Raw genomic sequence first — 22,289 nt, 5'->3', positions numbered from 1 at the left:
ACCAAACTTTCAATTTCTTTAGAAAGTTCCTGACATACAGCAATCCTTACAGATTTTTGTATAATTCTAGTGAAAGGAACTGAAACTCGACACCTATTAAGAAGCACACCAAAATCATCTAACATATCGGAAATGCTTTCCTCACCTGACCTATTACTACTAATTCCCACGTCATCAATAACGCGTTCATTGCGTTCATGCTTACTCATGTGGATATTTAATCCACGAGTATTTTTAGCTAGAAAACCACAAACACTACAAGTTACCCTTTCAGAAACAGAAGCCTCTACTGAAGGAATACCTAACGCAGAACCTCTGACTTTCCCTTTACATTCCCTAACCAACCGCTCACGGACTGGACGCTTCTTACTATTCTTTAAAGAAAAAAACAATTTCTGACAATCAATACCTGAGCAGTACCAGTCCTCATCAATCACCGCGCTGTCATCACCGATTTTCAAATTACATTTCCGGTGAAACCAATTATCGCATCCTTTACAAGAAATCCAGTTTTCGATGTTTTCATCTTTGTTATTGTCCAAGCACAAACAGATACAGTCAGAAATATCAGGTAAGCCACTGGATGTTTGACCCATATTTCAATGAACGTGCAATGAACACCAATTGTCCTGTATTTTAGCCTCTTTAACCTTCAGCAATAAGCGATTTGTTGAATTAAATTGAATTGTTTTGAAAAATTTCAGCGGAGCAAAAATTTTCGTGTCTTTTCAATCGCACAGCCTACCCGAAAAAATCGTTTTTTTAATTTTTTATTTCTGAAGTAAAAGTAGGAAGGGTTAGAATATTTTTTTATTGCATTACAAATAACATTTAGATCAGATTAAAATGAGTAAACTAGTAAACAAGCGTCAAACGTCAGGGCCTAAAAGATTAAAATTTAATTCCTCTAGGGATTACTCATTTGGGAATAAGTTCAAGTAATGCCTGAGGGGATTAAATTTAAAATCTAAAAAATATTCGGTCGCGTACTGTTAATCCCAAAAAGATTTAGATCTAGGTCCATATTTGTATCTGTGAAGGTAAAGTGTTGCGCAATTACAAGAGCCCATGTGAGCCCATGTATCTATACGGTAATCATTTACCTCTGATATGAAAGCAAAATTAGCACAATAGGCTAAAATTTACTTGATTTATGTTCAAAAATACTTAGGGACGAGTAGGTAAACATTAATTCAGGATACCAATATCGGCAATTTACACTTTACATGATTAACTAACTTGCCAATTGTCTAGAATACTGAGTCGTATGGCTACTTTTGTTCAAAAGCAGTGTCAGTAGTCTTATATATATCATAAACCATCATGAACCACGTACATACGTACTGTACTTTACGTGATTAGGCAATATATTTCATATACAAGTAGAAAAAGTTGTCGAAACAAAGTACCCGAAAATATAAATATCTCAAAAATTTGGGAAGGGTCCCTCATGACGTAGAAGACCATATCTTCGAACGTTAAGACAGTGTTAATAGAAAATAGAATTTTTGTCTATACAATCAGTTCAAATATTTTTAATAACATTCGAAACAAATTGAGAGAATGCGGAACCAGCATACATCTATAACAACAAACTCAATCGAAATTTGATCATATCAAAAACGACATGAGGTCTAATAAAATTTGTAGCTTAGAAATTACGTTTAAAATAGGTCAATCACGCGGCACAATAGATCCATAATTAAATTTTTATGTTTGCATTCAGTTCTCAATTTTTCTAAAATACCAACTTCCTCGTTCCTTGTTGTCATATCGACATGAAATGCAGACCGGCATGAAAACTAAGTGGGGCTGCCATAATGAGCCAACGATTAGCTCTCGAAAAGTGCCGAGCAACTTTAATGGGTTTCAATTAAAAAATTAACTTTTAATTAATGGTATCTGTAAACAATTGTGAGACAAGCTCACCTTTAACAATTTTTAATTAGTCATAAACTTGATCTATGAACATGAATAGCAGATAAATAATTGCTTCTCACTTTACCAACATTTTTCTTTCAATTTTTTTTTCTAATGTAACTGCAGTAAGCGCAGCAATAACAAAAACAGTATAACTAAATGTTTTTATATCATTCGCATGAAGTAAACAGAAATATTCATTTGTTTGCTTGCGGCCAGAAAACGTCTCATAACTGTCGTTCAAATCCGGTTTTTCGCATTTTCTGGCCGCAAACAAATTTTTTGTATCGACGTGTGGGATATAGTTATCGCCTTCAGCTCGAAATATAAACTTCCCACACACCTCGACAAAAAATATCCCAGCAAGACAGTAATGTACTATTATGCTATTCACATAACACTTTATGAAGTTCAATAATTTAGAAAATGGGTTGTCCACTCAAAATATGTTTTCCGTGCGAAATATGTTTTCCATTTGAAACATGTTTTCCATTCGAAACATGTTTTACATACGAAATTATGCTTTCCATGCAAAACAATATCGTTTCATATAAAATTGTTATTATTTTTTTTTTCAAATTTTGCGCCGCATCGACGTTACTTTTATATCAGCCTTTGGAAGTTGTTGCAAAAAGTAGTAGCAAAAAAAAAACATAGTCTCGCAACACTGAAAGTTTTTATATTAAACTAAAGTTTTGCAACTACTTTAGTAGTAAAGCAAAGAAGCCATGGTTTTTTGCAACTACCGGAGAAATTATGCTTTCACGCCAGAAATCATGAAAAAAATAGTCTGCAGTAGGGTGGTCAAAATAGTTTTTGTTGCATATCACCGACAATACGTAACGCATTTATCTGAAATTATGGTCATTAGTAGATGTGTAGAGGACGCCTTGAAAACATTTCGAAATTTTTCGTGTTTGTGGCGCAGTAGCTATTTTATGGGAAAAAAATTCCAACTTTTAGAGAGTGTTTAAAAAAAACTACAATGATAGGTAGTGACCTCTACTATCCATGACACCATACACCTACCGCGGCACGACTTCCGTTGAGCTTCAACTTTGGTTCGAATGTACTATCACAAAAATTCTCTAGAATTCCACTTTTCTTCCCGTCTGTTTTAATTTTTCTGACGTATGAAAAAAAGCAAAATGTTTGAACAAGTTTTTTGAAAAAGTCATAGTCGGCAACACCTTTCGATATTTTTCTGGTGAAGCACGCACTTCGAGCAAAAGTGATCATAGTGGTCAACTGCAGGAAGTACTCTATTTTACATGAAAATGTATTTACAGTGTTTTACAGTTGTGTATACTGTCAAGTTTCAGAACCCTACTACAGAGGGCGAAAAATTTGTTAACTGCAAAGTACACTAAATAATAGTTACAGTCTCTAGGAGTAATTATTAAGCCAATTTAGTAACTTCCTATTTACATGTCTAGGAGAAAAGACCCAAAAATGCCAGCCAGTACCGAAAACTCGGCTTTCATATGTCCGCACGGAAAGTTCGAACTTTCATATTTTTTTTATTAGTACAGGCTTTAACATTTCAAATGTCTCACTGTCATTTTTTTCAAAGAATGTCATTGTGAATTCGCAATGACACAATGAAATTCTCAGAAAAATTTGACAGTGAGACATTGGAAATGTCAAAGACTGTACAGTTTCTTTATTGACAAGCAAAAAAAAGACTGCTCACAGTGGCGCAGCCAGTTTATTAGTAGTTTCGTAATCAGGGGAGTTTCCATGGAACATACCACCAGGCTTTGAAAATTAAAAAAAAAACTTGCAAAACACTACACCCTAGGTATGTACAGTACAACCACTAACATCAACTTTTTTCAAAAGGTGCCAAGTAATATATATAAATTTATGTCAAAACTACTTGTGTAGATCCCCTCTAGTGTTTTCATGCAAAAGTATGGTGCATAAATCTTTTCAAAATAAAGTTGTTCAGCCGCACCGTGACGTGGAATACCCACAATGCAAAACAACAGTTGCATTTTGCTCTGCATGTACCGTATATTATCAGTTGACGGGTCTATCGATTTTCTCACGGCCATGAATGTCTTATCAACATTTACCCAAAACAATAAATATTTGGAGCATTTCCTATTCACCAAAAAATAGCTGTAATGTTCTTTAACCTTATCGCAAAACGATTTTGCGCACTATGAATAGCTCGTTCTTTTTTCTTTGTTGTGCACCCGTGATTACTTATCCACAAGTAAAATCGGTATACAATTCTTATCTGCAGATAAGAAGTGAACGTTAATAAAAGTGTAATAGTCTCGGCATTATGTCGTTGCAAATAAAAGAAATATATTTTTTTGTCAACACCGACATTATAGTGACTGGTTTTTGATAGTCCTAGTCCTACACATAGTGGGTACAGTCGGTACAGTCTGTGATCACTTGGAAGGAACCTCGCTTGCAGCACTGACCCGCATTTCCATAAATTTACCCAGGTTCAGCGAGGTTTCTTTCAACTATGTAGATAAATTACTAGTGCAACATGATAATTATTTCGTATATTAAGTCGCTGATTTCATTTGCATACGCATTGAGGTTTTGTCACACATTTTTTAGATTTGTCCAATCATATTATGTCTTATATTTATATAGATTGCCAAACTGAAACGGAAAACAGTTGAAATTTTAAGTTTTCGACGGTGGATTTTGTTGTTTTCATATACATTTGCTGAGTTGTTATGGACATGGAGAGTTATTTACAAAATTTTTATTCTTTTACTGCTCACGAAATGGTACTGTAAATAACCATACCAAACGTCCGTTGAAAGGTAATAACAAAAAACATTTATTTAACGCAAATCAAAGATGTGCTTTTCCCGTGTAATGTTTGTCAATGAGTCCAGACCAAACGTAAGCGTCCCTATGTGTCAACCAGTTTAAATCTCGGTGCGTGTCATGTTATCAATACGATTCATTGACCAACAAATCACTTGCAACTTTAAAATATTCCCTTGCCGAAAACAGCAAATCCCCAACGAATACGAAAAGACTGCATTCACTGTATACTGTATAAGTCAAAAATCCTTAAAGGTAGACGCAAGGGTGACGCAAGTCTTAACTTACAAAATAACTGATGTCGTTGTAGGTGACACATTCTACGTCTGTACAGAAAAATTTTAACAAAAAAATTTGATCTAAAAATTTGTACAAAAAAATGCGACAGAAGTGGTAGATGTTGAGGAAACTACTAATCAGTGAAAAATATGTACTGAAACTGAAAGAAATGCATTCAAAAGGAAAAAAACCGACTCGTCTGCCACTTTGTGACTAAACTTTTTTTTTGTAAAATTTTCTAACTAATCTTAGCCTACTTTGACGTGTGATAGCTCGTTGCACTCGTATGGATGCCTAGATTCCAAATATCTAGGTTTGGGGTTCGTTGGAATTAAGAGGGAAGTCAAAAGTTGCTGTAAATATGTTCCTAAGTCCCTAAAATATTTTTAAAAATTTGTAGTAGAGGACTTGCGTCACGCAGCTTACTAACGTACGGACATGATATTGTATACGAACATATCTTTGAATTTTAGAAATATTTTTTTTATCTGAGATAAATGAATATTACTTCAAATATGTTTACAGATGACTTCCATGCGACTTGTTCATTATGTCGTCGACTACGATTCGATTATACAAGAAAAGAAAATGTGTAGTAGATTTATAAAACTCGTTTTAATTTTTAAATGAAATTGAAATTTAATTAAATTGAAAAAAATCGTTACATGGTGTTAACCGAAGCAACGTTTTATTTTGAAAGAAAGTAAAATTATATTTCACTTCCACTCAATGCAGCCTAATTGGCGTTTAGATTTTCAAAATGTGATTTCGAATATGAAAATACCTCAATTTAGTCTAATCAAAGTTCGTTCGTGTTTATGTGAGTGTGAATGTTTTGAATGATTGGCATGATGATAGGTCTGAAGACGCAGAGGATAGATTATTCTGGAAGTCAGTTGCACTTCATTCTTAGGTGCGTGCTCATCTTCGATGATAGGTCTGGTAGTCCGGCGGCTTTATCTGTTGTCTTAAGAAAGACGCCAAGTGTCGCGTAATTTCCAGCCACATTTTAAGTCAAAAGCGCGAAAGTTAACCTCAACGAATTGTCCAAGTAGCGTTATTCCTAATCTGGTCAGTGACGACGTTCATAAACTGAATATCTGGATTAATAACACGAACAGTCACAGAAAGCCAAATTTCACCTTTGATGATGATATGTCTGGCCGGTGTTTGGGCCCAATTTTCGATATTTCTGGAATACGAAACTTCATACATTTTTCACAATTACTAGAAATCTTCCCTTGTGACTTTTTCTCAAAATTCACCTAAAACTTAATTTTCAAATTATCGGGAGATATTAGTTGAATCGTTGAGTGATAAAGAAAAATTCTTTGTGTTGAAAAAGATTACGACATGTCGACAGAGTAGAAAAAAAATGAGAATATTTCGTCACAGTCTTATACATAGACGAAATGATTATTTAGATAGTTACACCACCATTGTTAAAATTAATGTTTTGCTCTTGTCAAGGAAGTGATAGCTCAAAAGGATTGTTCCGGGGTTTGGTTTGAATTGTTGACAACAATTCATATTGTGCTTCATTGAACTTGAATCCTTAGCTTCTACCAACCGCGGATATCATCACCAGGCAGGATTTTACTAGGCACCTGATTTATCGGTATCATTATATTTTGCGAACAAAATTAATTCAACTTATTTCAGTGTTCATTTCAGCTCATTTTCATACAGTGAATTAGCTTATTTGACTTTAAAAAAATGAACCACTCCTTCCTGGCTTATTTTACTCTGCCGTTATATCATTATCAAGTGAAGTAGTTTATTCAACAGCTTGTATGAATGCGTAGAAATGATAGATATTTTTTTGTTTAGGGAATACAATCTGAGAGATTCCAAGTAAGTCCTCCCTATTTGTTAGGCAACAACCATTACCATGACAAATCACTAAAAATCCGTGTGTCTTGGGAAGATGGAGAAGACTTTGTGGAGTGAGTGGAACCTATCTACTATCACCTCAATAATCCCAACGGTCCAAACTCCATTAGATGGCTCAAGCCTCGAGTTTATCTTGAACTTATCGTATTTACAATCAACTAAAAGTGAAAATTGTTTATTCGTTTGACGGAAAATCAGGGTCTCACAGCTGTAAACTCTTCTCTTTTCCTCTACTGCTTCAGAGTCCTGAAGAGGGATTACGGCAACAATTGTCTTTCCCCTATTCTGTGTTAACTCTACCGATGCAGTACCACTCACTTGAAGGTGTCTCTGCAACAAATCCAATGTCAACTGAAAAATATTTAATTTTTTGCTTGAAGGATTTTAGTCAAATGAAATGTCATCGTTTCGCACATGACCTTAGGACTCCGGAACAGTAATGGGTTTTTCAATTTGACTATTAATTATCAGTCTGCTGATAACTGTATTGTTGCAGCGACATCTTTCGAAAAATGACAAACCGTACTCTGTTAGGTAGAATTGAGATATAATTGGGAAAAGAGAACTGATTCCGTAATATCTCCCCTGAGATCACGTGCTATACCTTAGCGCTGTATTTTACTATTTTAACTGTTATCGATAATGCCTTCAGGAATACACAACAACCACTTGCGGTCTTCTATAGCAAAAGCGTTTTAAGAAAAATGGAATGAAAGATTTTAACACTCACCTCAATGAAGTAATGACTAATTTCTCGGGGACTGAGTGAGTAAAATACGCTTTACTGACACTGACAAAATACGATGTTCCAAACAAGGTCGTAATCTACTATTTAACTCAATATCTTCAAAATACTTTATATACCCAATGAAGTAATTGATTCAATAGTAAAACGTTATGTTGTCTGTGAAAAGATAAAGACAGATCAAAAGGAGGTTACCGATTCGTTACTGGTATGTTTTTGAGCGAATTTTTCATCTAGACTCATCTCAAAATCTTTCTAATTATTTGATGAAGATTCTGAAAAAAATAATTAAGTACGAACTGCGCATAGAAAAAATACGAACATCGTTTGGACTGTCCGCTCTTTGAATTGTAAATTGAATACTGAATTAACTGATGGTTTTCCCTGAACCTACCTATAGTGATGTCGATCTATCCCTCACTAAATACGTAATCTATAAGCTAAGATCGATGTAGAGCAAAATTGGCATTTTTTCGTTTAAATTTCCATGTGCGATTTGACCCACTTATGCATACATTCTAGCCTATTTCTAGCCTGTTGTCATTTCCCTAATCAATGTTCTAATGAATTGTATTTCTGTTTATTTTTTTAGAGTTTGCCGAGTTGTCCAACTTTTGTTGATATACGATCTCGCTTACCGGAGCTTAGTTGCTGGGGCCTTCCTCACTTACATGAAAAGGGTGATTTAGAAGGTTTCTCTGGCGATAATAACAACACTAGTCACCTAAATAATAACGAAAATAACGCAACAACACCGTTGCATAAATTCTATAAACAACAAAGAAAGATGCCGGGATTCCGTGGTCGACGTGGATTGTGTGGGTGTTTTCAGGTAAGAAATTGTTACCTTTACTCTTGATAATTTTTCACAAGCGACTGTGTCTGTTAATATCATCAACGACTGAAAAGAATTGAGCGATAAACTGGACTAATAGAGAACGAAATGAAAATTAAATTCTTGAATGTGTGTGTGACGTTTTCGTGTACATACACTCATAGCAAGAGATATTGAATTCAGTATGGCCATTTAATTATATTTCGTTGGAAGCAAAATTATGAAGTTCTACATTTTTAATTATAATTTGTTTTTGATTTCGAAAATTTGTCAGACACGAAAATGACTATACCTCTTTCCTTTTATGATTCTCTCACAAAAAGACTTTTTATTAAAAAATTAACCGAAAACCCTTTTTTGAAACTATAAAATCAATCGAAGGCTTTCGAGGCATGCAATATTTTGTTCTAAATGTTAGTTTTGCATCGTTTTAAAATGACTTTCACCGATAGCTATGGTTGATTCAAGTTACTTTTGTGCGCAAAGTTTTTCAAAGTCACAATTCTAATATGCACGAGATGTACCACCCAACGCTAGAAATGTCTTTACTGTCTAACATATCTTCTCACTATCAGAAGTCGCATCCAATATTTACAGAAATTAATTTATGATTTTCCGGTGAAAAAGTCTTAAGATTGAATTAATGTAAGTTTTAGCAAAAGTGCGAAGGTAGTTTTCGCAAACAAATGTACGTACAAATACGTATATCAAACCCACATGAAACATTTCTATTAACTCGAATATGGAGAGATACCTGAAAATGTGTGAAGTGCTTCAATTTAAAATAGTGTATCTCCGGATAACCGTTGGGAATGATCTATAGCTCGAAGAACTCGTATTGAAGTGTTCTTTCGTTTGAACATTTTTTTTTTGATTCGGTTCAGTATGGAAAAGTTAAAATGTTCGCCTATATATAGGTTCCTTAGTCTCCCGTTGGTTGTTTTCTTTTTTAGGGAGTCGAACTATCGTCACGAACCTCCGCTATAGCTTCGGTTCATGATCCAAAGTTCTCCCGTTGGTTGTTCTTTTTTCTTTTTAGGTGAGTCGAACTAGCGTCACGAACCTACGCTATCGCTTCGGTTCATGATGTCTTAACTTACCGACGAATGTCTAATATCGCTATGGGTAATACGCATTCTGGCCAAAGAAAATGTTACCCAATAGAATTCGTTTCGTATCTATAAACCAAAAATATCAAATAAACGCAAATAAAGACAAAAATGCTCGCAACAACTTCCTCTGCAACATATCGAAAGTTCGGAAGTTAATAGACCACTAAAGAATGATAGTGTTCGTAACTGACCTCCAGTTACCTTAAGAATGACAAAAATTCAGTAAATAACGAAAAAGTCCGATTAAAAAGTGTAAAATCCTCAGGTTCTTGAGCTGGGAAAACAATAGAAGATCTGGAAGGGCTGTTACGTTAATGCATTGAATATTGTGACTTTAGTTATCTTCATAAAGAAAAGATTTTGACATTGAAACATCGGATTAAAAGAATTTTGACATAAATAGCGATCATAATGATGTGTTATACTAATTTCATCGTACATCGACAACATCCCGTACTATTTTTGTGGCATTCCAATTCCAGCGTTCCATTCTTAAATGTTTATGGCAGATTTTCCCTAAACTTATTCGAAAAATATTATTCTTCCGTCGCTACACAGCCGAAGTTAAGCTCTGAATAATGTTGGAAAATCTGGGATCCGTGGAAATTCTTGCCTCAACAATTCAGGCAACCAGGCAACAATTCACCACCCAGTATTTTATGGAATGGGTTTAGAATTATTGGTGTGAGGCAACTTTAAAGTTGAGAAATTTTCCGAGTCTATTTTTGGAAAGATGCTTTGAGTTGTTTCATAAAAAAGTTGTTCCACGAAATGTTGATACACGGAAAAAAAAGATTTGGAAAGAATTGTTTGCTAGAAATATATTTATAGTTGTGACAAATATATTTATATTTGTCACAAAATTTCAGGTAATTTGCTTGTCACAATTATATTTAATTATTTGTGACAAATTATTTCAAAATATATTCGTTACAAATATATAAATATTTGTAGCAAATATGTAAATATTTGTTACAAATATATTTAATTATTTATGACGAATTATTAAAAAAATATTTGTGGCAAATAATTAAATATATTTCGGACAAATATTTATATATTTGTAACGAATATAGTTAATTATTTGCTACAAATGTTTATCTAATATATTCGCCACAAATATTTATATATTCGATACCAATTTTTTACATTAAATTGGTATTGAATATTTCTTTTCTTTTCCGTGTACTTGATCAGTCTTTTCGGTTGATATATTTACTTACTTTACAATTGATTTAATTGAATGTTGATTTTTTTTATTTAAAAAAATTGCCAGCCACTGAGAAAAAAAATCACACACATCGTTAACATAAAATTGTTTATTCAACAAAATATAAGTTACTTCCACCTATTTGATTAATGAACTGATCGCACAGTCTGATCGGTTATTACTTTCTACTCGTTAATTCATCAGCCACCTCTATCTTTGAGAGTAATATCTTAAAAATTACTTTGTTAAATAAAAATAATACAAACAGGAAAAAAACATTATGAATTCAAACGAATTTTGCTATTGGGGGCCGTTCATAAATGACATACACTATTTTTGGTGATTAGTAACATTCTCTCCTATTTTGTCAGATTTTCATATTATTATTATGTCGGCGGGAAATTGTAATAATAATTGTCGTGAATGTAACATAATTCTGTTATGTTAAAATCTTTCTTGTCCCTTTCATTCATCGATGTAGTTTCAAATTATTGAAAATTCCATCATTACGAGCCTCAACGTTTACACTATCATATTTTGTACTCCATCAATACCTGGTAAACATTGAGGAAACCAAAAACACATTAGTTACCAAATTGAGCAGACTGTTGAAATAAAACAATGAAAATGAAAAGCGTTTACGTTGAACACAGGCCCGGACTGGCTCAAAAAAGCCCTTCGGGGAAAAAGTCAAAAGACCCTTGCGTTCGGGCGACTTTTTCCAATTAGGCCCTCGATTCGTATGACTGATTAATATTGTGTAATTTCCACAGTGTAAGTGAATCACACAGTTCCGCCACATCACATGGACAATTAAGACATTTGCCTAGGGCGCAGCGATTTGGCGGTGCAAAATTTTAAAAGAAAAAAAAAAGTTCAACTAACGATAAATTTATTTAAAAAATTTCGCTCACTTCGCTCGCTAGTGAAAGTACATAAATTTTGATTAGGAGGGGGCTTTCCGTTCATTTTTTTCGATTTCCAATCGAAATTTTCCTACTGAAGCCTTCCTGTTTTTTTGTGTGATTCCAATCGAAATTTTTCTACTGAGGCCTTCTCTCAATTTTTTCTTCGATTTCCTACTGAGGCTTTTCTGTTAATTTTTCTTTGATTTCCAATCAAAATTTTCCTACTGAGGCATTTCTCTTAATTTTTTCTTCGATTTCCTACTGAGGCCTTTCCGAGGGCCTTTCTATCAAATTTTCTTCGATTACCTACTGAGGCCTTTCTGTTAATTTTTTCTTAGATTTCCAATCGAAATTTTTCTACTGAGACATTTCTAGAAAACAAACAGAAAGGCCTCAGTGGAGAAATTTCGATTGGAAATTAAAGATTTTGTCTATGTTCGCTAAAATGAGCTTCATTTGTTTGAACAATAAATGGTTGAAATTCAAAAAAGGCCTCGCCCGATTAAGGCAAAAGGCCTCGCCTGACTAAGGCAAAAGGCCCTTCGGGAATCGCCCGAACTCCCAGCATGGCCAGTCCGGGCCTGGTTGAACATAAACAAAAAAAATAGACCGTGTGGGATTTTGAGAAAATAGTTTCATATTTCAATAAAAAGAAAATTTACCATGAAAACCATTGAAAAAAATATTTAATTTTTTTTATAGAAATCTGTGAAAAATATTGTTGTCATCCCGATGCCATCCCACTTATTAAAATCTTAGTGAGAATCCAATTAGAATGAATTAGAATGGTTCGGATATCCTTTTAGTTTCATTCAAATTACAGCTTTTAAAGTGAGATATAAAATCAAGCAGACATTTTTCAGATATTCTGTTTACACTTTTGTTCCATAGAATAATAAGCTAAATCAATTAAAAATAAATTATTTATACTGCACACGGTCTATTACTAATTTCACAATAATAATGTAATACGGCCACAAGACACGATTTAGTATCGACTGCCAAATTTAATATTCTGAAGCCGTTAGATAAATTACATCTTTAAAGCTGGTGTGGTTTGAAAAAGTTTGGAAAAGTGCACCACCAAAGTACAGCATTAAAGCCGACAATAGTATTTTTTCGTACCAAGACATGAAATGACGATTTTTTCAGCACCAGTCCTAAGTTTTCCTTACGAGCGAAGTGTGTCCTAAGTGTGCTGAAAAAATCCATTTCCTGTCGAGGTACGAACAACGTTTTGTGAACCGGACAACTGAAATAGACAAAACACATTTACCATATTAAATTTGTTCAATCGAATAATTAATCATGGAAAAATTTATTCAAAACCGTTTTCGCACGATAAATCGTAAAGAAATGAATTGTTTTCCCGCACGCTATATCGTTCGAGAAAACCTGACATTTGATAACAAAAAATCATTGGAAAATAATATTTAAATGATTATGTCGTATTTCAGTTGCCCGGTGCACAAAATATTTCGTTTGAGTCGCTTAAGTAACTTTTCAAAATACTTGAAAAACCTTACTGCAGACACAAAGTATCAAAGGTGTACAAAATCGCAGGGTTCAGCGAGCGAATCTAGGACCTACTCTATAAAATATGTCCCAATATACTCTTGATTTCTGAAGCTATCTCAAAAGTGAAAATACAGGGGCTGGTATATTCTGAAAGAGTATGAAAAGGTGCACTAAAGTTCACCATTGAACAGAAATGAAAGTTGGTTCATGACCTTAAGCTTACACACCGAACATTGGGGCTCTACAGTTACAGTACAAATTTCTCAATTTTCAGGGACTGATCCTCAAGGCATGGGCCAACATTTTTTTTTTTAATTTAATGTTTTGCTTTGATGCATCTTTTCATGCTCTCCCAAAGTAAACCAAATTCAGACTGGCTAACTGTAGACAGATTTGCTGTGAGGATTTGCTTTTGTTGTATTCCTGATTTTGAATGTTTACCCAGCATGGGTCGGCTTAATTATTGAGGAGAAATTTTATGTGTTCATCCACGTTTAATCTGATGCACAAACGCAGACGCTTGGGACTCTGTAATTTTTGATAATATTAAATAATATTAAGTAAATAATGCATTGTGATAACTGACAATATTATGGTCATAAAATTACGCTTACAGTACGACATTTTTTGCAATTTCCCGCATCTTCCTGCAAGATGATTTTTCCTTCATTCGTTTCAATGTAACACTCACTCAACTTATATGCTATTGTAATTCTGTAAATTATCGGTTGAAAATAAATAAATAAATTGTATTTAAAAAAAAATTGTAATGGTTCGCTGCCAATTCGCAACGTTAAAAATATCGGTGAAAAATGTCGGAGTTAAGTATTACTCTCGTTTATTTTTCCAGGATGACGAACCACCCGAAATTTGTGTTGTTGAAGGGGCATTCACGCTTCAAACACTCACACCGACCCAACCGATGCCATCGATAGAAGAGCTCGACATAAAATTTGCCGAACTCGTAGAAGAACTGGATTTAACGGCTCTGAATAAAGCGGCTATGCTAAGTCTGCCATCGCAAAAGAAATGGCAGATATATTGTTCGCGTAAGAGTCCCATCGACAGTGCGGATGGTGCAGTGCAAGGATCCGCTCCACCATCGCCGGAACACTACATTGAACGGTTCAAAGATATGGCAATCGTAAGTCAAACGCATACAGGCCCTTCAATTTCAATGAGAATGGAAGTAGTAATTCTATTTTTAAAATGCAGCAATTGCGTTCGACACCTGAAGATTCTCCCAGCCATGAATATAGTTTTAAAATTGAATCTCATACGGCATTGTTAGATGCACTGCGAACAGCTCTAAGGACTTCTGCTCATAGGTAAAAAATTGGCTTCTTTTTTTCCGAACTAAAGTGTTTACCGTGTTCGTAGTTTTGTGTTGCGATTTGTTGAGCTGCAAGGGCTTCCAGCATTACTTGATCTTCTACAAACTTTGGATATTCGAGTAGCTAATAGTCCTCTGCATACAAGTCTAATTGGTTGCATCAAAGCGTTGATGAATAATTCGGTAAAAAATGGAACTGAGAAACACAAACTGAGAAAAGTGAAAATAATAAAAAAAATTTAACTACACAGACTGGCCGATCACACGTTCTGGCTCATCCAACCGGGATCGATACAATAGCTCAATCACTGGCAGCTGATAACATCAAAACTAAAGTAGCAGCATTGGAAATACTAGGTATGTGATATTTAGTGTTTCCCGTACAACTGGCGGCATGCCATCTGCGAAATCCAGCCGTTTCGATTATTCATTTCCTTTTTACGCTGGGGAAATATCACCCGGCTATTTTTCTGCAATTTATATGTACGCTTCAATGTTTTTTTTTTGACTTTCAAAGGTGCTGTGTGTCTTGTTCCTGGTGGCCACAAGAAAGTACTGTCCGCCATGGTGCACTTTCAAGAATTTGCCGCTGAACGGACGCGGTTTCAGGTAATGCTGTTCAAATATAACGTCGAAATAGTCCAGGTGCTTATGTCACAAAACGTGGTTCCCATGGATGAAAAGTATGAAAGACACACTCAATACCTACATTTTATGGATTTGTTTTGGGAAAAACAAAATGACGGATATGTGTTCGCTTTCCGGATTAATTAATTTCAGCCCTGACTCAGTGCCTCTGGCTTTAAATGTTTTTTTTTACCATACTAATGTAGGGAACACGGAAAAAAAGTTTTGGAAAGAATTATTTGCTGCAAATATATTTATATTTGTGACAAATAAGTTTTCATTTTCATGTATTTATTTTGTCACAATTATATATAATTATTTGTGACAAAATATTTCAAAATATATTCGTGACAAATATATAAATATTTTTCATAAATATATTTAATTATTTGTGGCGAATTTTTTCAAAATATATTTGTGTTAATGTGTCAATTATTTGCTACAAATATATATTCTAATATATTTGCCACAAATATTAATATATTCGATACCAATTGCTTACACTAAATTGGTATTGACTATTTTTTTTTTCCACGAATGTTAAACTGAAACGAAAAACTTGAATAATAACTTTAACGTCGGATCGGATCAATAGATCAGTGTCAAATAGCGGTTTCTTCTTTCAAAAAGTGTCAAATGAGTTGTCAATTTCACAAAGCTAACCTCAAAAGATCGTTCACAGAGCCGCCCCTTGAAATGTATGAAAATTTGTGTGGCGTCTCACAACCCAATACTTTTTTTGTTCGATTTGAGGTTAGCTTTGTGAAATTGTGAAACTTATTTGACAGCTCAAACGACATTGACAATGATCTATTCGACCACTATTCCAGATCCAGAATTTGTTAAGAAGAGTTACGCATTTTTAGCCCCGTACGAAGTACTGGGGGCTTATAAGATTAATATGCCGTTTGTAACATGTTGAATTGGAAGCAGACGGTAAGGGCAAAGCATTTGTCTATGTTCATAGATAACGAATCCACAAAAAACAAGAATAGACCGGCTATAAGCCTAGTGAGGTCTTTTTTCTTCTTCTCAATTTTTCAATTCTGGAGCTACCAACTACCAAATACGTGAGTTATAAATAGGCAAGCAGGAAGAATGTTTCTTCAGACGATATCTTCGACTTTCTATCAGTTCGTAGTGAGCTACCAATTTGGTATTCAACTACCAATTTGGTATTCAACTACCAGTTTGGTAGTCAACTACCAAATTATCGATGAATTATAAATAGGCAGGCAGCCTAAATAATTTCATCACACCAACAGCTCTCAAACAGTTAACGTCTCTACCACCTCTTTATCAGCATGGTAGTCAACTATCAAAAATTCAAGCTTTAAATAAGCAAGCAGGCAGAATAATTTCGTCAGTTGGTGCGCAGTTATCGAATAGTAAACATCTCTGCCGGAAATTACGTTTGGTAGTCAGCTACCAACTACAAAATTTTCGAATTGCAATGCTTACTGTGAGCTATCAGTTATCCGATAACAAATAATTATTATTTGCCTGGTGTTGATTTGCTCACAGAAGCATTGCAACCAATCAGGGAAAAAAAGTTTATGAAATTTGGTTGACCGGAATTTCATGATTTTTTTTGTTTGCATGGTATTGACGAATGCAAAGCGTTACTACTATTTGCAGTTACCTAACAAAATGGCTGCCGACGGCCATATTGGATTTTATTTAAAACAATATAAATCGGTAAAAATGAAGTGAAATTTATCCGTTTTCGCCAATTTTTGTAAAATCTGAGATATACTTGCACACTAAATAGCGTGTTGTGGACAAATTTCTAGAATTAGGTCTTTGGACTGAGGCCGCTGATCGGCCCTAAGCGGTTCATGCACATAAGTCGAATAAATCTCATCCGATTTTGCTAGTTTTTGTTTCATTTGAGAGATAATTGAATGCCTATTGAATGGTGGCAAAAAAATATCAAATTTGGGCCCTTGTACTAAGGCCGCTACTCGGCGCTAAGTGTTTTTCCCATGTAAGTGAAGTAAAATTATTCCGATTTCGCCAATTTTTTTTTTACTTGAGAGGTTTACTTCGTACGGGCTTTCGTAATTGCGCTAAACGCAAATTTAAAGATGAACACTTTCAGTAAATTTGCACATGCCGCACTTTTGCTAGGCGAGCAATAATGTCAAGTACTCAATAGGCTTACGGAAGCATTTTGGAAAGGGACGCATAAGGGTTACAGAAGTATTAGGGTTACGGGCGTATTAGGGCTGAGGACGTATTGTGGTAACGGACGAAATAGATTTGCGGGTCGTACGTGGCTCAGTCGAAGCAAACGCTCCGACTGTTCTGATGCCTTGTTTACGTTTGTTTTAGTATGTCAAACATACGAACAAAAAATGCACTTCAACTACTGACTGAATTTACTTTATATAGTAGTTGGACTGAGCTAGTCATATGTATAATTTCAACATTTCTTATGACGTTCAAAGGCAAAGTTGTTTCTTGCAACTACACTAACATTTTTCCCTGAGACTTTCACATGAAACGCACGACGCTGGAAAAATTCCCATAAGCTCCTCACGACTCAGTTTAGTTTTCGATCACTAGGCGGAAAAATTTGCAAGTGAAGAAGCTGTCAAAATCGTCGTAATCACCAATTGAAAAGTATTTAAGTTATCGATTGCGTTTCCGACATATCCGTCATTTTTCTTTCACATAAAAAAATGTCTTCTCAAGACTGTTGGCGGTGGGCCCTTCAAAACAAAAATTGGATGAAAAATGTTGCTTCTGTCTCGAGTTTTACAGAAAAACGGTAAAATTACCGAAACTACCGGTTTACTGGAGACGGGAAAAAATTAAAAATCCTGAATCTGGCATAAGCATCCGGACTCTAATTTGAGCATTTTTATTATACGAATGCAAACATAGGGAATCGTCAACGATTTGGATCGGTCGACTGGTGCGTACCGGGACGATGTAAATCTGAAAACGGCAATAATGTCATTTATAAATGCCGTTCTGAACTACGGTCCCGGACAAGAAAATCTAGAATTTCGTTTGCATTTGCGATACGAATTTCTGTTACTCGGTATTCAACCGACCATCGACAAATTGCGAAAACATGAGAACGAGACACTGGATCGGCATTTGGTATGAGCGGGGGCGAGAGCTGTTTTCTGGTGTTTTGCTTTTAATAGTTTTTTTTCAGGACTTCTTTGAAATGGTCAGGATTGAGGACGAAAAAGAATTGGCTAGAAAATTTGACAACGAACATGTTGACACAAAAAGTGCCACTGCTATGTTTGATCTAATGAGAAGAAAATTAAGTCACTCAGCAGCATATCCACACCTATTGTCATTATTGCAACACATGCTGTTGCTTCCTTGTGAGTACACGCGATGTTTAAAACAATTCTGAACCTTTTCAGTGAATTGTACGATTGGATTGGAATTGAGTCGATAAATTGTTCTGTCAATGAACGCAATTAAAATTAAATTGAAAATTTCAGCATCCGGACCTAACACTCAACATTGGTTGATATTCGATCGAATTGTACAGCAAATTGTTCTTCAAGTCGACGAAAGACCATCCAGTGATATTGATCCAGACTTAGTCAAAGAAGACCACCAACCTCAGGACCCTGACATTTCTTCCATCAATATCGACGTCCGAAAGATTGTGAAACTATTAGTCAAAGAAGAGGAATTAGTGTCGGCACGTACCAAAGCGGAAGACATGGAAAGAGAAAATTTAGAAATGCAAGCCAAATTAGCGAAAAAGGAACAAGAATACGATATGCGAATGCAGGAAAAAGAAGATTTGGAAACTAGCCTAATCAGGATGAGAGAACGTTTGGAAAAAGAAAGTGCGAATCATTCGCAAACCGTTCAACGTGCACTGAATGCTGAAATGCGAGCTGAAGATCTTCAACACAGATATTCTCAAGAGCAACAAGAGCGAGCCCGTTTAGAACGCCTAGTTACCGAAGGCAGCATACCAGATGAACAAAAAGTGGCAGGATTACAGAGATGTAATGGACAATCGACGCCGCCGCCACCACCACCACCAATGATGTTAGCTCCAATACCTCCAGCACCACCATTAGTGATGCCGCCGCTACCACCACCAGCACCAGGATGTCCTCCTTTATCTATGCAAATGGCTGGTATGTGAATTACCGACAAAGATTCATATTCAAAGCGTTCATTTACTAATATCAAACACAGCCCCAGCACCACCGAAACCGGACGTAGCGAAAAAGAATGTGCCACAGCCAGCAAATCCGTTGAAAAGCTTTAACTGGTCGAAGTTGCCCGATGCGAAGGTACAGGGCACCGTGTGGAGTGAGCTGGACGATTCAAAATGGTACAACACCATGGAACTCGAATCAATTGACAAAATTTTCTCGGCCTACCAGAAAAACGGAGTTGCTGTACGTGTATCGTCGGTTGTCATTATTGTGAGCGTCAAATAATTTCGTTTTGCTTTCTTTAGAACGATGGCTCCATCGAAGATTTGCGTTTGATGGGAAAAAGTCGAACGAAAATCCTGTCAGTAATTGATGGACGTCGGGCGCAGAATTGTACAATTTTACTGAGCAAATTGAAAATGAGCGACGAAGAAATATCCAAGTACTGTATTTGGTCAGTAAAGCGCCTAATGAAATTAATCAATTATTTCTCGTTTCCAGAGCGATACTTTCAATGGATTCCAATGAGCAACTGCCAATCGATATGGTAGAACAGCTGCTTAAGTTCACACCATCAGCTGAGGAACGCGCACTTTTAGATGAACATTCAGAAGATATTGATTCGCTGGCCAGGGCTGATCGATTTTTGTACGAAATTTCCAAGTGAGTATATTTCGTTGACTATACCGACTGTTGTAAACACCCTTTGTCATAATATGCAGGATTCCTCATTATGAGCAAAGATTGAAGAGCTTGCACTACAAGAAACGCTTTATGATGACCGTAAACGACCTTTCACCTCGGATAGCTAGTGTAATGGAAGCCTCACGAGAAGTAGCTCGATCGAGAAGACTGAGGAAATTACTGGAATTAGTGTTAGCCCTAGGTAGGACATTTCAGTCTCAGATGAATGTCAAACTGAAAATCTTGCATTTCCATTGCAGGAAACTACATGAACCGCGGAGCTCGTGGTAATGCATCTGGATTTCGTTTAGCATCGCTCAATCGATTAGCTGATACGAAGTCTAGTTCGTTGAAAGGAACTACTCTGCTGCATTATCTCGTTCAAGTTATCGAAAAGAAATTCAAAGATTTGCTCAAACTGGACGAAGACATTCCGCATGTGCGTGTGGCGTGTAAAGTCTCGCTCGGCGAAATGGACAAAGACATGACGATGTTACGTACGGGCTTAGCTGAAGTATCTCGCGAAATCGATTTTCATCGAAGTGCGGCAGGTCAACAGCAAATTGGAGATCGATTTCTACCGGTGATGAGAGAATTCCATGCACAGGCTTCCGTACGATTCGCTGAATTAGAAGACCAGTTTCAAGACATGAAAACAAGGTGCGGGTGCAGTAAATTCGACTAAATTCGACTTCAATTGACGTTTCCTTTTCGTTCCAGATTCGATCGAGCTATCAGATTATTTGGCGAAGATGGTTCCGTTGTGCAGCCGGATGAATTTTTTGGTATTTTCGATGCATTTCTCACTGCCTTTATGGAAGCCCGACAAGATAACGATAATTTCAAGAAACGTCAAGACGAAGAAGAAAAACGTGCCAAACAGGAGGCTGAGGTAAACAAAAAAAAATCCTTTTTCGTTACTCATTTTCAATCCCCTCACTGTCTGCGAAGGAACAAAAAACAAAACTAAGAAAAATTCTTTCATTTCAGCTGAAAAAACGAACCATCGAACGTAAGAGCAAAGAAGGCCTGATGAGTTCAGTGGCAAAGAATTTGGGATTGAAATCTGATTCCAAAACCGATACCAAGGGCGAATTCGATGATTTAATATCGGCGCTACGAACCGGTGATGTTTTCGGCGAAGATATGGCAAAGTTTAAACGATCTCGCAAAACGCGACTCGGTGGAGGAAAAGACACCAGCAATACATCGCCACCACGGCAAAGTTTGCATCGTGAAGAAAGCCGAGAACGGCCCGTTGTTGGACGAAGACAATGAATAAAACGTGTCAAATGAATATGTAATTGTTACTCGACTGTAATAGTAATGGCATAGCGGTCGGTTTTTATTTCATTCAACATTTTTGGATTGAAAGTGTGGGGCTATGCAAAATTGTACCAAATTGTCGAAGTACTAGTTATTTTCGTCGATGATCGAGGTGGAAAGATTGTCAAATCACTTTCGTCTTGTGTAATTTATTGCGATCCAGTATTTATCTAAGATTATTGTTGTTGTTGTTTTTTTTTACCGTAAGGCAATTGAGTGTGTCTTTTTCGTAAATTTTATTCGCAAAATTTGGACTACTAGTCGTAGGTCTTGTGTAGAAAATGGGAGCATTATTACACCGCGACTGATTGAATAAACGGAAAATGTTGTCTATGATTTGCCTATGGATGTAAATTTTAGAGTCGATAGTGTACGTTTAAAATAATTTGTCCTTTTCAATAAAAACAATTCGTCGCATATTGTAATTAATGAAAGTCGAATGATGATTAACAAATACCCAAACACGGTTAGAGTAAGGAATTAGCACAGTTTCGATTTTTGAGAGAACCTACAGCTTCGGTCCAACAAAAGTGTGAGTTAGTCCAGTCCTTTGTGTCAGAAAAAGACGGCTCCGGTCGCTTTGTTTTCGGAATTGCTTTGTTATCTCATGTGATTGAGCATGAAAAAATGCGCAACGGAATTTTTACTGGAAAATGGAAAATCGCTGTTCTATCCGGAAAAGCGGTTTATATAAAAAACATAGCTAACGCCGACCCGTACGAAACACCTATTCGCATCAAAAGCCTTTACTGTGAAACTCTTCATTTCTTTTACTTCATTCTCTACTGAAAAGCTATTCGCCCTTTAAAATCACTTACATTATCTTTCTTTGCCTTGTTAGCATATACAAATAAATTGCCGGAGGCAATATAGACAGCCCCGTACGAAGTCAACTTTCATAAATTCCTATTTAAACAGCTATATACCTATATTTTCCTATAAATAA

General features: G+C 35.7%; 1 protein-coding gene across 5 annotated transcripts in view; it reads left to right on the top strand.

Moving 5' to 3' along the window:
• Window positions 1–21,768, top strand: part of LOC119074965 (disheveled-associated activator of morphogenesis 1) — a 61,540-nt gene extending 39,772 nt beyond the window's left edge. For 2 of the 5 annotated variants that reach the window (XM_037181354.1, XM_037181353.1), the window contains 16 exons: window positions 8,232–8,471; window positions 14,073–14,366; window positions 14,438–14,550; window positions 14,603–14,738; window positions 14,807–14,912; window positions 15,073–15,164; window positions 18,072–18,293; window positions 18,352–18,529; window positions 18,653–19,309; window positions 19,371–19,576; window positions 19,639–19,775; window positions 19,835–19,996; window positions 20,056–20,219; window positions 20,278–20,677; window positions 20,738–20,909; window positions 21,008–21,768. In XM_037181354.1, the coding sequence (XP_037037249.1) occupies window positions 8,427–8,471; window positions 14,073–14,366; window positions 14,438–14,550; window positions 14,603–14,738; window positions 14,807–14,912; window positions 15,073–15,164; window positions 18,072–18,293; window positions 18,352–18,529; window positions 18,653–19,309; window positions 19,371–19,576; window positions 19,639–19,775; window positions 19,835–19,996; window positions 20,056–20,219; window positions 20,278–20,677; window positions 20,738–20,909; window positions 21,008–21,295 (3,372 nt within the window). In that variant the 5' untranslated portion in view covers window positions 8,232–8,426 and the 3' untranslated portion in view covers window positions 21,296–21,768. Of the gene's footprint in view, window positions 1–4,112; window positions 4,304–4,340; window positions 4,483–4,535; window positions 4,716–8,231; window positions 8,472–14,072; window positions 14,367–14,437; window positions 14,551–14,602; window positions 14,739–14,806; window positions 14,913–15,072; window positions 15,165–18,071; window positions 18,294–18,351; window positions 18,530–18,652; window positions 19,310–19,370; window positions 19,577–19,638; window positions 19,776–19,834; window positions 19,997–20,055; window positions 20,220–20,277; window positions 20,678–20,737; window positions 20,910–21,007 lie in introns of those variants that run through there. The other 3 variants (XM_037181355.1, XM_037181357.1, XM_037181356.1) reach the window with 3 other exon arrangements.
• Window positions 21,769–22,289: the final 521 nt, after the last annotated feature.

This window comes from Bradysia coprophila, unplaced genomic scaffold (genome assembly GCF_014529535.1).
Source record: "Bradysia coprophila strain Holo2 unplaced genomic scaffold, BU_Bcop_v1 contig_151, whole genome shotgun sequence".
Taxonomy (NCBI): Eukaryota; Metazoa; Arthropoda; class Insecta; order Diptera; family Sciaridae; genus Bradysia; species Bradysia coprophila.
Note: the sequence above shows the minus strand (reverse complement) of the source record. Positions and strands in the feature narration are given on the sequence as shown.